Here is a 16,601-nt window from a genome sequence, read left to right on the forward strand (position 1 = left end):
CAGTCTGGTCCTGTATCTGCTGCAAAGAGATATAGTAGGCATCTTTTCCACCCCAGCACACTGCCAGTCCAACTACCAAGATGTCTTCATAGCCTTGGACAGGAAATCCATCATCTTTAACTTGCATCTGCTGAGGAGAACTCACTAAAGACATAATTTCAAGTTACAATAATAAAATGGGATTCATAAACGGGATCTTGGAAATGTAAATACACACAGCTGAGCCTAAACCTGAATATTGTTAGTCTCAGTAACGCAAAGGAGCTGAGTGTTAGTAAAGGATAGAGAACTGATATCAAGCATTTCCTTGATAGGTCCTTGGAGACAGTAAAGAACTATTAGCCACTTGTTGGTATGTGAGAGCATCCGAATATTAACATCTCACTGTGTATCTAATATTGATATGGTTCTCTGTTGTGCAGTCCTTTTATCACGTGCACCATGTCATAAACAAGTTTTTGTATATTATAAAATGAATACTACATTTACCAGTAAACATTACAAATTGTTCAGGGGCTCCACTGAGCTGTGCCATTTCTGTGATTGCTTCTGAACCAAGGTTAAATATTTTCAAATTTGTAAAATGTAAACTTGGTTCAATATAAGCATATGTGAAATTCAGATCAGCCTCTGGATTGTTGCAATATTGCTTCATTTTTTCCCCCAAAAGTATTGATATGCTGCAGTTTGCTGCTGCTTTATAAACATACTCTTCCTTTAAAATGACAAGATTAAGCAGTAAGATTCATTGCTGTCATATTGCCATAACAACAACACTCCTTAACTATCAAAATATATTTTTGACAAATGTGAAATGCTTTTCAGAGTGGAAGGAGGAAATATATTTCTGTCTCAATTCTTGAAGAGGTTGCTAGGAAAGGCCAGAATTTGGAAGGGATGCTAAATGAGTGGTTCCACCTGAACATAAGGAAAAACCTATTTACTTCGAGGATGACAGAACATTGGAACAGATTGCCCATAGAGGTTGTGGAGTCTCCTTTCCCAGAGATATTCAAAAGCTGCCTAGACACAATCCTGTGCAACCTGCTCTAGGTGAACCTGCTTTAGAAAGGTTGATCTGGATGATCTCCAGAGGACCTTTCCAATGCCAAACATCATGTGATTCTGTAATATCAGTAACATCAGTAATTTTCCCCTCTTTTGCAAACCCTTTCCTTCTCTACTCCTGCCACCCTACTGTTCACAAAATAATGTGCTGGAACAGGGAACTGACCTTTTTTGAATTTGCCACCAATCGATGATTTGGGAGACAAAAGACATTTTGTTCTTTCACATGCCACTGAGATGGAGAATCTGCTTTTTTCCTTCCATTCTGCAATGAAAGTCTGGAAAAGTGCTTTGTTGCTTGCTACATCAATAATAGTGAAACTTTCAGCACTCAAGGGAACAGAAGGAAAAACATCCTGAGATAGCTGCAGTGAAAAGCCTTGGTCGATAACAGAATCATCTTTTACCTCATCAGTCTCAGTTGGGTCTGGACTCCCAGTACTGACCTGGAGTGTTTTTACTTGCTGCTCTGCATTGCCCTCACTACTCTGCTGTGGCTGAATCATCTGTCCTTCATTCTTGCAGGCAACTTGCCTCTTCCTTGCAGATTTCACAGAAAGAGAAAAAGAACCCTTTGGGAAAAGCTCTTTGGGAGGTGTTGGAGGAATAAACCCATTATTATTATCTGATGGAGGACAGGATATTCTGCTGCTTCCCTTGAGCTGAAGTGTTATAACATCTGCTTTCTGAAGATGCAAGTTTTCTGTTTTGTTTTCTTTAACCTTGAAAGAGCTTTTTAAATCCTGGCAAGTGGGCAAAGGCTCTGGCTTACAACAGTTAGATTCAAAAACTAGATTTGGTTCTTGATTAACAATAGTAGAAACTAACTTTCCTTTCAAACAGGAACTTACTGAAACTGGTTCAATGCTTGAGAGACTAGGCCATTTGTCTAACACATCCTGCAATCCTGGGCTTAGTTCAAACGAGCAGTCAGTCCATACCACTGGATGAGGTTTCTTATCTGAAGTTTGCTGGCTTCTCTGGAGCTTTTCACCTTGATCTCCTACAAAATCCTTCGGTCTGGGGTCATTGTTACAAATCACTGGGTTTATTAATCCTGACTGACCCTGAGAGGTAGCAGGAAGATCTTTCAGAAAAGACAGGGAGTTTCCATGACCTAAACCTTCAGCTATTGTATCAGAGGGAGCTAGAGACACATTGTTACACTGTGCAGGATTCTCGTGTTCTTGTTGATTGCCACTGACATCAAATTTATTCTGAACGGGTCTTAGATCCTGCAAAAGACCTTCTGGAGGAAGCAAAGCCTCTTGCTTCCCCACAGGGTCCTTTCTGTCAGCTTCCATGATGTGAACAGCTGAAAGGTCAGTGACATTACTGAAGCTATCATCAAATAGCAAGCTATCACTCATATTTAGGCTTGCTTCAGGGACAGGGTGGTATTCTATTTGTACAATGTGTTCCCTTCCAAAATGGGAGGTTGCTTTATTAAGGTCTTTAGACATATTCTCCCCTTTCACGGAATTTTGGGTCTGGTAATCTTGTAGAAAACTGTGTAGCTGTGAGTCAGTCACTGAGAAATCACTTTCTTTAAGGCAAGGTGCAGATTCTACTTCCTTCACTATGGGCTGTAAATTAAGGGCTCCAGACTCCAAAACTTGATTACTGCAGCGCGGAGTTATGTTTTTGGTAGTGTTATTAGTTGTGATAAGACTTGACAAGCTCAGTTTCCTAACTGTTGCAGCCACCCTTTCACCAGTAGCATTCTCAGCCCATAAACTGCTTAGGTTTTTGGAGATTTCCTGCCGTGGTATTGCTGTCAGCTCCGAACCTTCTAATCCCTGCTGTCCTGTGATTCCAGCTGCTCTCTCCTGTTTTATTATCATCTCAGTTTGAGTATCCAACTGGAAGCTGTCTTCAAAGTCTCTAGAGCCAGAAAGCAGATCAGAGGCTGGACCATTCTGAGCATCATCTGCATTGCAAACACCTCTGTATTTTCCTAGAAACTCTTTCAGAAAGAGATGATTGTCGGGATGACTGTTGCCTTTCTGCAACGTTCCACCTTGTAATATTCCGTTGGGCTTTTCACTCCCATGTTCGCCATCATTCTGAATCTGAATATTGCAGATTTTATCCTCACCAGGACAAAAATGAACAGGTTTCTGTATCCTGCTGTCACAATGGACATGTCCACTTCCAGAGCAGCTCGCAGTTACATTACCATGATCTATGCCTAAAGCCATCTCCTGCCTATCAATCCTCGCCTCAGCACAGCTCACATCTTTTTGAGTTCTATTAATTTTATTCTGCTTATAATCATTATTTTCATTTCTCTGTGTCCTAGCACTACCGGGTATGACTCTGCTTCCTACAATACTATGTGTCTCCACACTGGTGCGTGGAGTACCCTGCAACATAACAGATGCCTGCAAACGTGCTCTCCCCTTAGGTATGCCTTCATTACTGGTGGTGGGCTCTATAAATAATGCTTCCACTTTATCTTTTCTCCCAATCTTTATTTTGTCCATCTGCACAGAATTTGAGACTTTATGAGTTAAAGAATCTGTTTTCATAAATTCCTTATTATTTTGGTTTGAAAAAAAATTATCTGTAGAGATGGTGGGGTGGAAAGCAGGCGGATTTTGTTTGTCTATGCTGAGTATATTTGAACCTTCAAGAACTGACCTCTGCAGTTTTGAAGAGGTATTTTTGTTCCTAGTGCGGTTTAAATGCGTATCTGTACTTTTAATCAATCTAGAGGCTGAAGACTTTGTTCTCGATGTTGGTGTTTTTCCTTGTTCAGTAAGATGCTCTGGGATGGCTGTCCTGGAACCTATCTTGGTTTTGACTAGAGAAATTCCTTCCCTGTTTTCATTACCCGTGCATGTATTTGGCCATTTTTTAGCACTGTACACAATATCACCCTTGCCTTCCTCTGCTCGAGCCTGTTTCTTGCCTGGGACTTCATTCTCACACCTGGAATTTTCTGTGCTACTGCTTAGCCGCCTTTTATATCCCTTTTTAATATTTGATAAGTTTTCAGTCTGCGAACCAAGGCCATTACAATGCTGAACTCTAAACTCTTTTTTGTTTAACACCCTTGAAGACTCAGCAGACTCCTCTCCATCTGACCTATACAGTCTGTCTTCGAGTTCTGACTCACTGGTGATCATAGAGGATGTATCAGTCTCAAGAAAAGACTCTGGGTTCCACTGCACTCCCATCAGTGCCAAATCCTGCTGCAGAAGTCTCCTGGCTTCCTCCACAATGACAGAAGCTGCTTCTCTTTCAGTTAAGCCTTTCATTCCAGCCATCCAGATGCCGCGCACGGTCCGACGCTCCTCCGCCGATTCTTCATCTTCATCCACAGCCCTACGAACACTATGGGAAAGGTAACAGACAGATGTAAACATTCATGCAAAAAACAACAAACAACAGAAGAAGCTGTTACTATTCTGTTTTGCTCCCATTTCAATGGCTTCGCAGCTTCCTTCACAGAAGCAATCTATCTAAAACATAATGCACTTGATGGGAAATAACTTAATTGGAAATAAGTATTTCAGTTTTCTAAATGTGAACGGATGTCAATGAAAGATACTACTGGCCGGATATCCCAGAAGTATTGCCTGGTTTCTGTCCAAACATGCACCCTAGAAGTCCCAACTCCCTGCTAGGGCAAAATGCAGGTCTCAATTGATCCTCCTCCATGCACTGTTTTCCAAAGAAAGGAAACTTTAGGAGCATAAACCAGACAATTACTACAGCACGGTCCCACAGGAACTTGATCAAGGAAGCTTGTCACTACACTAACATGAAAATCACAAGAGAATCTCAAAAGATAATCAGTAATAAATCACAAACTACTTTGATCATATGGTGTAGCTGCTTTTTAGAGGCAGCAAAAGCTCCCCAGAAAGCATTAACAATTCATCCAGGACTAAGTAGTACATTGAAAAGAGGAATAAGAAGAAAATTTAGGTCTCAAAAACTTAGGCTGCAAATAAAAGATGTTTCTATTAATTTCAAAATAATCATGGAATGACTGTGATCAGTCACAGAGACCTACAAGCTAATTCTAACTAACGTTTGGCACGAAGTCCTAAAGGTTGCCATATTTTACCACAGGTTTCATCTTGTAATCCTTCGCCCTAGAAACAAACTTCTTTTATTGACTTCTGGACTTACTGATTTCTCACCTTTTGAATGGCACTGAATTCTTCAGAGCAGCTGCCACATCATCAGGACTGGCTTTAGCAAGATCAGCCACGGTGACAAAGCCAGCATTGTAAAGTGTCCTGGCACGCTGTGCATTCAGCAGAGATACTCGTACCAGGTCACAAAGTTCCCTATGAACCCCAAAAGTGAGGCGGCTCTGGAACTGAGAGAGCAACAGCTCCATGTTGTGCCAGCCCAGTCGATTACAGAAAACTGTTATCATTCCTGGAACACAAAAGTTACATCAATGTCTTAACTCCAGCTCCAGTTCTACTAAGCTGGATTCACTCCCCACCCCCCAGTCTGAATTGGTACTCACTTTACGTTTCCCACCTTCCCATTACTTACAGAAACTAAATCATGCCTATTACAACTATGACTAGGAGCTGATCTTGCAGAACTAGTTTATCAGTGAGGTAAAAATTCTGAATGACACTGGTTTTTCAAAGATGCTAATCTTGAAAGTGTGAAACACATGTACATCCTGGAACAGGAGTCCTATGAAACAACCACACTGAAAAAAAGGCAAGAGAAAAAGCAGTGATGAGAGGCACTAAGAGAAGCCACAGATCTTTGAGGAAGGCCAGCACTGATGTCCATAAGAGCAAATCCTGGATTACTTAACTTCAGTTACTGAGAGCATCACAGGAGATAGCAAAGCCTATGATAAAGGTTACAACTGCAGTCCCCAGCGCATGGGAGAAGGAAAAGAGCTGGAAAAACACAGTTGCTTACTCATAGATTGACTCTACAAAATATGAAAATAACTGAAAGACATGGCATCCCTCACTATTTTCATAGTGATTATAGAATACAACTTTTATCATCTCTCTTAACTATATGTCATGTCAACAGTTCATATTACTTCCCAAATTATTTTTGTGAAAATTATTAATACTAGGAATAGAGAATTATGAAACTGCTACAACAAAAAGTTATTTATACTACCAGAATTAATTTAAACTACTCTGCATCAGTTGGCGTGACCTTTTCATTTTGGGGCTTTGACTCATGCTGCAACCCACACATAGGGTTTCGCAAGTTGAGCTAAAACTGTCTTATAAATTGAAAATCCACTTACAGAGGAATGGAGGACTTAGGCAACAGAAAAAAAATATCTCAGTGACATGGTGGGCTGTTACTTCTACTCCTACACAGCCTAATTAAGGACGTTAAGTTAAAGGTGGCAGCTACCTGACCTCTTGTGATCTGGTGATAAATGACCCAGAAACTACTCACTCTGTTTTGAAAACTATAACCTTATACTTTCCAGTCAATTAATTTTGCAACTAGAAGAAAGCCATGTTCCATCTTAGAGGCCCCAACCGTTACCCAATGCTGAAAGCTTCTCTTTCCTGATGGAGCAAAGTTTTAGAACAGATGTGTAACTATTTACATACTTAGTATTGAACAAACTACACAGTACACAGATGATTTCCACAGATTTTCCTCAGCATGCTACAGGACTGCTTGATTCCACTCAGCTGATCCCCTTCCCCCAGCACACTCTGTGGTTCCATCTCAAAGCAGGGGCAACCACAGGTTAAGCTATAAATCCGCAGGAGGTTTTACAAGACTGTTTGTTATTAGTACTACACTGTGGCTATCCTAGCCTCATATCTGGAAGGAAAAAAAGCCCTGACTAGCCTAAGACTCCTCAGGTATTTTGCCCAGACAACTCACCTGCATAAGTGGCAGCAGATTGCTGCAAGGATTGAAGCTGGCCACGACTACAGCCATATTTCTTGGTCATATCCTTTAAGGGAACCTCGCTGATTAAATCCAGAAGGGCAAGACTGGTGAAAAACCTGTTGAAGAAGCACATGGAGAAATAAAATTGTCATCCAGGGCACATTACTGTACATAGCAATACGCACCATGATAGCATAGGACAGAAGAGCACACAAAAGAAACAGAGAAGATGGCTTCCAAAAACAACAGCACAAACATCTTGTGCCAGCAATGTTCTCAGACCAGAGCAAACCAGGTCCAGGTTCTCCAAGCTATCAGCTCACTCAGAAAGAGAGCCAGTTCCTGAAAACAGACACAGAGCCTGTCCATCACAAATGTTATAGCCTCTAGTATTTGCACATTGACACCCACATTCTGTGGCTACCTTTTGTGGATGGCCATTTGTCTGTGCTGTTTCTCTGTTTTAGCTATGATTTTGCCTCTTACAGAACGAGCTAGAAAGCCTTCTTCAATCCCCACCAGCTCAGCCACACGTTTCATTGAGGCAGGAAGCTTCTCCCATAAGCAGAAAAACTGGTACCAATCAATTGTGGTCCACTCCTCATACACTGGGGTGACCTAAAGAAAATAAAAAAACTATTTCAGAGAAACAAACAGAACAGACCTCTGGGTAAACAAAAATAAAACCTAGGGAAAGCAGTTAGAGCATCCTACACACTACGTAGAGGCACTGAGTCATAACCATGCACGATAAAGAAAGTAAAACCTCTTCTAACCTAGTTTTTTAATATTTGTACCGAGAGATCTGACTCATACGGGTACTCTAACAATTAAACAGTTTGGAATCTTCGTCAGATTACTTCCTAAATCCAAGCCACTAAACAATTTTTAATCTGTATCTTCATTCTCCTTTAACAAAACAATGCTTTATTCTTTTTTTAATAAAATTTACAAATATCTGTCAACCTCTTAAAACCACTAGTAACCACACTAACCACCACCACAGCATCTGGTAAAGCAGGAAGGACAAAGATTTTGTCAGAACTTGCTGAAGCTTTCATTTACCTGGAGTACAAGAAATGTCAATTTTATTAACAACTAACAAAAAAGCCATCCAGGCCATTCACACACTTTTAGACATAAAACCAATTCTGTTAACATTCAGCCAGCACAGAATAAGTTTCAATATGAGGAGATGAAATTTATTCACATCTGTATCAGTATAAAGGAGGATTAATTATTTTGAAAGAACTAACAGTTCTTGGGGAGCATTTAACATGATACAGAACATCAGATGCCTATATAATTGCAAATCATCCATGTCCCTTCATCTACTGAGAAGAATAAGAGTTATTAAGGTGGGGGATTGTCTTTTTTTGTTTACTGGGCTTTTGTTGTGGGGGTTTTTTTTCCTTTAAAGAAAACTCTCTTCCTAGTCTGGCAAATACTTATTTGTTTTAACCAACTTTCCTAAAACATAAGGTCTTGGAATTCAGTTTCATAGTATGGTCAGTCTTCGCGAATGAAGATTTTGGGAAAGGTCTTTTACCTTTCAAGCCTGTGCAATGGATTTTTTAGGTGAGACACAGCATGTGCTGAACTGAGCCCACCCTTTAATCCTAAGGTTCATCTGCCGGGGCCAAGCGAGCTTGGACAATGGCAGTGAGGTCCTCAGGACGTAGGTTTGTTTAGAGTGACCTTCTCATAGATGGATGGCCTTACAGGGCTGACGAGCTCCATCTGCCCGGGGGAGTATCCCTGACCGGGAATCGAACCCGGGTCACGGCGGTGAGAGCGCCGCATCCTAACCACTAGACCACCAGGGGTCCCAATTCAGTTTCATATTTGCACAAGTAAAAGATTCAAGCTTAAGAGAGTTAAAAAGCATCATAGCAGACAATCTCCCTGTAGTCCATGAGGAATACATGAAGATCAATTCTTAAAAAAATTTAAAAAGCCACCAAAATGAAACAAACCTTTGCCCTTCAAAACAAACAGCCTTGCAAGAAAGTGTTTTAGGGTAGCTTAACAGAGGAGAATCTCAAGAACATTTTTTCAACAGGGTATTTAATTTAAAAAAACATTAGAGAAGCTGCTGCAATTAAAAAGTACAGCATAAAAATATATTGCCATCAATGTCTCTACAGGACATGACCAAATTTCTTCCTTTTTTTTCTGTTTTGGAGATGCAAACAGGGAAAAAATTCACTGGTGCATAACACAAAGGAGTTCATTTTGCCTAATAGAAATAGAACAAAATATAATGTGGCCCTCTAAAACAGAGATATGGGTACACATGGGGCACAAGTAGAAAAAAAAATCTGTCAGTATCAGCCCATAACTAGGATGAACACAGCAAGCAGAGGCAGGTACCCTCAGTCTCTTGCCTCCCCCATCCCCCAGCTCAACAACTTCTGTAATTGCAAGCACATTCTTCTTGAAGTGAATATTTTTTTTCAGAGAAGATGCCCAAATTTTGTCTTTGATTTGTCACGCTGATAAAGAGAATACACTTTACCCTTAAGAAGGCTGAAGACGACTGTCAAATTTAGGATGATGATTGCATGGTGGGCCTCTGGCAGCCACAAATCCTAAGTTGTTCACTGCAACTCCATCTGGTTTCCTCACTAATCTTCACAGGTTTGTGACTTCCTCTCCAAAGGTCTTAAATAGCATTGCTTAGCTTTTCAAGTGTTCATGCTCATAAATCTTGACACACTTTGGACACTTTCCCCTCACAAGATTTATCACACTCCTTCCTTTAGCCCTGGCAGCATCACCAGGCAAGTAAATTAAATCAGAGATGAATTTCTCTGTTACTGAACTGAAGAAAGGCCCACCCACAGGAGGATAGTGTAGCTCTCTGAGGCTTTTTGCAGGAAAAATAGATACTAAAACCCCCAAAATTTTCTGAGCCTCCAAAATTAATATGAGATTAAGCCTGCTGATGCCAAACACACAACAAAACCAATTTGTTTCATCAACTTCAAGTGTCTTGGAAAAATTACCATTATCTTAGGCTTAAAACTTATGATGTTCTGAAATCTTACGAAGTCAGGAGTGACAACAATGGGCTTAGATGGCACGCAGCACCTGCCTACACAATAGACACTATGGGAAAAAACTAGTTCTGAAAAACATTCTATTTAGAAACTTTTCTTCATGAAGGATAAGCTAAGCAAAGCACACGCACAAAAAAACCAACTATGTTCATAGAGCCTTCAAGAACTCTGCATTGTGCTGTCCCTCCTTTCCTTAGTTTTGGCAGTACAAAATACAAGACACAGAATGAGGAACCTACCAAATAGACAATATGCAGATCATTCTCCAGAACAAAGCTTTTCATAGCTCGCTGCAGGTCAGCAAAGATTTCCATGGCTTCAGTTGGTGAAAGAGAAGAGGAAAGAGTAGCTGAGCCAAGATGTGTTGGGTGATAAACCTTTGCTGTTTAAAAAAAAAAAGAATCACATAGAAAAACATTTAAGTGCAAGTTTATATATCATTTTCAGGTTGCAATATATTTGAGAGATACCAACTCTACTAACTTTTTCCAACTGTTTTTTTCAAAAAATAGCATATTTCTCCATTCTGAAGACAGAAAAATAGAAATAATAAAAGGTTTAACTAGCCTTTTTCAGAGGCCAGATCCCAAGCTCAGATCCCTCTAACTCTCAGACTAACAGTTATAATAGCTATTTGAACAAAAAACATTGGAGTCCCATCTGCCATCCTGCCTAGAAGTTACTATTTTGACTATTTCTTTAGTTCCTTTCTTAGGAACACTAAATATCTCTTATTATCTTTTCTTTAAAGAGTTACAAATTAACCTGTAATGGGGATTCTTACTACTACTGTAAGAGTCTCATCCTCAGCCATTTTAAGAAAATAGCCAAAATCAGGGAAAAGTGCAATCATGTACACCAAGCAGTTCTAGAGAAGATCTGCACTCTCTTAGACTGTAGTGGTTCTTCTCCAGAAAGACAAAAATCCTAGTTTACAGTAAATGTACACAAATCCTGTAGTTAAAGCATGCTTTGTTTAAAGATATTTTGGGAACTTGTAGACTAAGATGCATCAGTCTTAGAGATGGTGGGCAGGTGATGTGCCTTCCAAGAACACATATGTGCAAAATATGCTAAAGCAGGTACAAAAACACCCGCTGGAAAGCTAAAAAAATCTTGATACACATGATTCTTTAAAATAAATAGAAAATGCACAGAAATCCTTATTATAAAGTTACATTGAACATCTACCCAGCTGTAGAAGATTTACTGAATCAAAACTAACTGCAGTCACCGGGAAGAACACCAGCATTACCTTTCTCATCATTGCCAGAGTCCAGAACCTGAATGAATTCATTTTCCAGCAACCATAACACACAAGCCTCGATAGGTCCAGCCTGTGCTTTGTCTTGTTCTTTCTCATTTTCCCACTTGCTTTCTTTCAAGCTGGATGCAAGCAGAGTGCAAGAAGCATAGGTCTGCACATCATCTGGAGTGTTGGCCACTCCCCCCACTATGATCTGTTGAAGAAAACCACTTGTTCATATTGCCAGAGACACAGCAGGATAGAACAGCAGACTGGAAAATCAAAGAGGTTGATCCATCATCTAAGTTTTAAAGAACCAGTATGAGAGGGGAATATAAGGCAAAGCAACAGCCAACTGTAAAGATTTTCCTTGACAAGAACCCAGTCACTTTAAGTAGAAGTAAGACACTAATCTATGGGAAAGAATTAATTATAAAATCGTATTTTGAAAGTGGACATACACATAGCAGCAATTTAGATTTGAGACTAGCCCTAGGTATTTTGCTTAGCCAACACTGTGAAATATTTTTGATATGTTAGAACACAAGCTGCAATTTTCTGAAGACAAAAAGCAAACCAAGAAGGAGGAGTTCTCCTAAGACTCTTCAGTATACTGACATTTTCTCTTAATAAATGTAGATGTTATACCCCATCATTGTTTTCCTGATTGAGATTGATTTTTTTTCCTGTTGGATTTTGGTTTGGTTTTGTTTTTCAAACAACTGCTCTTTCCTTGTGTGTGTCTTCCTCGAGATAAGCAAGGTGTTTAACTATAAACTTTTTTTCATGGTTTCAATGGATTTTTTCCATGTTACAAAGAAACAACACCTGAAGGAAATTCCCATCTTTTAGACAGATCTTATGTACAAAAATGCTTTGCTAAAAATGGTTTGCTAAAAATTCAAAATCTACAAAATCACAACCAAGTTCTAAGTTTCACAGCAGTTTTTGCAAGACAGTAGAAGTATAGCAAACAAACTGTATTTAGAGAGTCCTGCATCTAATCTAGGTTCAAGCCCAAAAGCAATTTTGGGAAAAAAACACATAAACTCACTTATGTGGAAAAAAATCCTTTCGGCCCTTTTTACTTCTATAGGAACCCTACAGAGGAGGACAGGTTAGAGGAAGCAAATTGGGTACCACACCTGTTTACTCACCAAAAATGTATTAATAAAATTTCAGTCATTTCTGTGCAACAGAGGTAGGTAAATTGAGGGGGGAAATAAGGGACCCTACAAGGTTCTACAGATTTCATTACAGCCCAATTCAGTCTATAAAGCCTCTAGGATCAGTAATTTGCAAGCATCCTCCAGTTAAGAATGTCAGGTCACACACGAAGTTTAAGAATTACACTTATTTCTGCCTAAGGGGTGAACCTAAATGCAAAAGCAAAGCTTAGTAACCCTTGTTTGAATGTGCTCACATCCTAATCTGCAGCAAGCAGAGAAACATTCCAGACAAGACGCTGAATATTGAAGGAAGCTAAATGATTTTCTTCTGAAGATGCTTGGGTTGGCAAGGGAGGAAACACATGAAAAAGAAAGTGCACAGAAAACATTTGATGGTGTCACAAAAGAAACCATCTTACAAGAGTGCAAGCACAGTTCTAATCCCTCTCCATGTGTCCTGTACCTCAAGTATTGCTCTTTTCATGCTAGAAGCAACACCTTCCCCTTCTCTTCTAAGCAAACAGCTGCAAACAGGTTTGAGAGATCCCTGAAGCAGAGCAGTTCCTTTTGATCTTTCTGAGGGCTTGCAAACCAAAATGCTCTCACCTATTGGAAAAGAAAAAGAAAAACAAAAAATACAAAAACATCAATGATCTTAGTACTGCATCTTAGCACTCTAATAGCTGCACTCATTTCATCAAGGAGATATTATTGGAAGGGAAAACTGTAGTTATTTTCCAAAAAGCTGAGTAACAAAAGAAGAGAAAAACCTGTGCAACCTTGAACAGTGTATATGAATTGCTATTTAAGAACTCCACAGATGTGTAATACTTAAGAACTAAAAGCAAAGCAAGCTTCAAAGTTACATTAGGTTAGTGAGGGTCTTGCCAAATCAGCTAAGAGATTTCACAGCCTCTCTGTGCATCTGCTTTTCTGCTGAACCAGTCTTGCTTCTTGTTCTGGAATTGATTGGAACTATAATACACAGCGGCATCAATTTTTCTTCTTTGCTACATTTTTAAACTGACAAAATTCTCAAAAGAAGAAAACATAAAAGCTGCAAAGCACTTTGACATTTTGTGTTCATTCAACCATCTTCCAGTCCCAAAATGACACAGATACCAAACTAATTCAGAAATGCCAAATTATTAATCTAAGTAACTATACATTTTCTGAACTTTCATATATGCATATACATGCACACACACAAAATCTTAAGTATCCTGAATGGTTTCCATCGCAAGTACATCTAAATAAACCTTACCTTAAAATTCTCTATCAGACATTGTTAAGTTAATCTCTAACCACTGAAACTCTGTGGGAGACAAAAAAGGTCTGAGAGCCATGAAACAAAAATGAAAATAATGGGTAAATTCCTTTAATGAGATCACAGTACAGCCTGTCCATATAAAATACAGTGGTCACACACAGGAGACATTTTCTACAAAGCTCTTATAGAGAAACTAGGTCCCTGGGAGACTCTAGCTAGTTAGCAGCTTTGCCAAATGGCACAGGATAAATGAATTAGGGGTAGGACACTTTTGTCTTTGACTAAGAAGAGTGCATTAGATTTGGATTAGCTGTACAATAAATATCATGATAGGGTTATGATAACTTGTTAAGATTTAAATGCACATAGTCTGGACACAAGGTAATTTTGGCAGTAGGTATCTTAGTAAGATTCTAGGAATTTTGTGATAAAACTGTAGCTGTGGTAACGCTAAAGTAATCAACAAATCCAGAGGTAATGAAAACACAACTGCACTTAAATTTAATGAACAGAATAAATAAATGCAGTGTAGGTGAGTAATAAAATACAACTTAAACATGTTTACATAAATGAATTACAGGATAAATACACACTCAGAGGATATGTCCTGGATTTTTTTATCCTGCCAGGTGAAATCTTTGATATCTGTTGACCACGACTTTTGACAGAGCCAAAGAGTACAGAAGATCAACTGCCTGTAATAATTATTTTGCGAAAGCAAAGCTTATTTTGATTTTAGCAATTAAGAACATTCAGTCACTTTGTATTTGGGTTCTGATGTGACCTACAATTCCCTCCGAAAACTCTGACTCTTCAGAGTGGTAAATCTAACAGAAAATCTAAGAGAAAATGGGTATCCCCTTGGCTCTATACTATCTGACAGTTATTCAAGACTTGGAGGATATGGAGGATATCCTTTCCCAAGATGCCCCTGAGAACTAAAAGCCAATAATTGCAATCTAGTAAACAATAAAAAAAAAAGGGAACTGAGCTGTTCCAATATTCCTTATTGACCATTCCAGATGCAAGGGGAAGAGTAGGTTAGCATCAGATTAGACAAACACCAGAAAGCTCTGGCTACCCAGGCATAAAACTTCATTAAAAGCAATAGAGGCCCTATTATATTTCTAAGTTTTGTTCATCAATATAGAGCAGCTTTACCTATTTCTCCTTGGGAATATGAAAATTTTGATGAACACAAAAATAACCAAATTTCGTTCTCTAAGATGATATTTTTAAATTTCCATCAAACCAAGAAAAAGAAACTAAAAAATCAAAACATAAACAACCCAAAACTACAATGGTGGGAGAGGAGGAGGCATTCTACCCAACAGCAATTATCTTCTGTCTGTCAGCTGAATTTCATATCCACATAAGGCATTTTTTCCAGCTGAAGTTGCTGTCCTCCAGTCTCCCTACTCTGTGAAAGAGTAGCAGCTGGCAACATAGCTTTATGTTCTCATCCAAAAGACTCTGTGGAGTGGAAAAAAATGGTACATTCATGAAGCTTATCAGCATAAAATCAACTGCTTACTGTGCACAACACAGTCACATCAGAACTGTCAAAAAGGGTACTAATTATTGTAACTTCAATGGGAAAAAGAAGAAACTTCAAGGAATAATGTCATTTTACACCTGCCAGCTACAGTCAAATGACAAAGTCTGGAAAATTTCAAAATACAGCACGCAGCTGCCCTTTTCTTTAACGCATAGGGATAGCTCACAGAGATATAGGTCGCAAAATGCTCTGTTGCTATGCTATTCTGGCAAAAATAGAAAGCTAAATGTAAGAACAGTCTGCTTACACAGGGTTCCAGCAAGCACCAATCAAACCATCAGTAGGGCAAATCCCACTTCCCACATCTGTTGAACTTCTTATTTTCTACCGTGTTTATACTCATATAATGCATTTTTTTTCAAACATCATCCATGAAGATAAATTTTCACTGCAAATTAAAATAACAGGCAGGATTATTTTGTTGAACATCTATCAGTGCCACTGTATGCAAGAAGATGACACATTATCTATGAACTACTATTCATATTTCCCTGTTCTCTGTTGCATTGCTACTTTCAAGATCCATAAAATTCATGGTTAAGTTTAGCAGAAGTTTAATAAATCTAAATTAGAATTTCAGACAACAGGAGTTTGTCAAATTATGACAGTAGACTTTGAATGCATTTCTTACATTTCAGGTCTGTCCAGTGAGAGTTTACTGTAAATTTTCTCACTGAAACTGTAAATATTTTAGTTAACTGACCACAGATCACAGAATTAAGGCAAATGAACAACAGAGCCTTAGAAGCTAACAAGAATTCAAAGGAGAAAACAGCCTGTTCCTGAAGTAACTGACATGTAAATACCAAAGTCAGTCTCCTGGAGTGAAAAGAATCCCCTGGGAATTACAATTTTTACTCCATTAATACCAAACAAATTAATACCAAACAAATTCATCTTGATTAACTTAATCACACTGAATACCAAAGGAATTCATCATGATTAGTCACTAATTGCAAAGTACTGCCCTGGATTTAATCAGGTTAACACCATCCTTACAGAATGTTAATAAAGACTCTGCTTACCCTCTGTGTCTACTCCTTTCCTGCCAGCCCTTCCAGCCATCTGCTTGTAAGTGAGAATGTCCAGCAGTTTGCCACCGAACATGGGTGTTCGTATAATTACTCGGCGCGCGGGTAAATTCACTCCAGATGAGAGCGTGGAGGTTGCTGCCAGGACTCTAATCAAGCCTTGGCGAAAGGCTCCTTCAATAATGTCCCGTTCATCAAAAGTAAGACCTGAGGAGACATGGCTTTTAGTGAACCTTGTCATGGTGACACTGCATTTAAAAGCTAATAATATTACTATCAAGCAAGAGGAAGAACAAACAAACTTAACGAACATTCGCCATTCACTAGTATCA

The 16,601-nt window shown here is 39.0% G+C and overlaps 1 protein-coding gene across 4 annotated transcripts in view; it reads right to left on the reverse strand.

The window, feature by feature from the left end:
* Positions 1-16,601, reverse strand: part of POLQ (DNA polymerase theta) — a 53,749-nt gene that overhangs the window by 21,081 nt on the left and 16,067 nt on the right. For all 4 annotated transcript variants that reach the window (XM_027681256.1, XM_027681257.1, XM_027681260.1 and 1 more), the window contains 9 exons: positions 16,264-16,476; positions 12,874-13,016; positions 11,251-11,455; positions 10,235-10,377; positions 7,358-7,551; positions 6,925-7,049; positions 5,223-5,466; positions 1,235-4,407; positions 1-144 (listed from right to left, as the gene is read on the reverse strand). In XM_027681256.1, the coding sequence (XP_027537057.1) occupies positions 1-144; positions 1,235-4,407; positions 5,223-5,466; positions 6,925-7,049; positions 7,358-7,551; positions 10,235-10,377; positions 11,251-11,455; positions 12,874-13,016; positions 16,264-16,476 (4,584 nt within the window). The remainder of the gene's footprint in view (positions 145-1,234; positions 4,408-5,222; positions 5,467-6,924; positions 7,050-7,357; positions 7,552-10,234; positions 10,378-11,250; positions 11,456-12,873; positions 13,017-16,263; positions 16,477-16,601) is intronic.

Source organism: Neopelma chrysocephalum, unplaced genomic scaffold (genome assembly GCF_003984885.1).
Source record: "Neopelma chrysocephalum unplaced genomic scaffold, ASM398488v2 Primary Assembly neopelma1_60, whole genome shotgun sequence".
Lineage (NCBI taxonomy): Eukaryota > Metazoa > Chordata > Aves > Passeriformes > Pipridae > Neopelma > Neopelma chrysocephalum.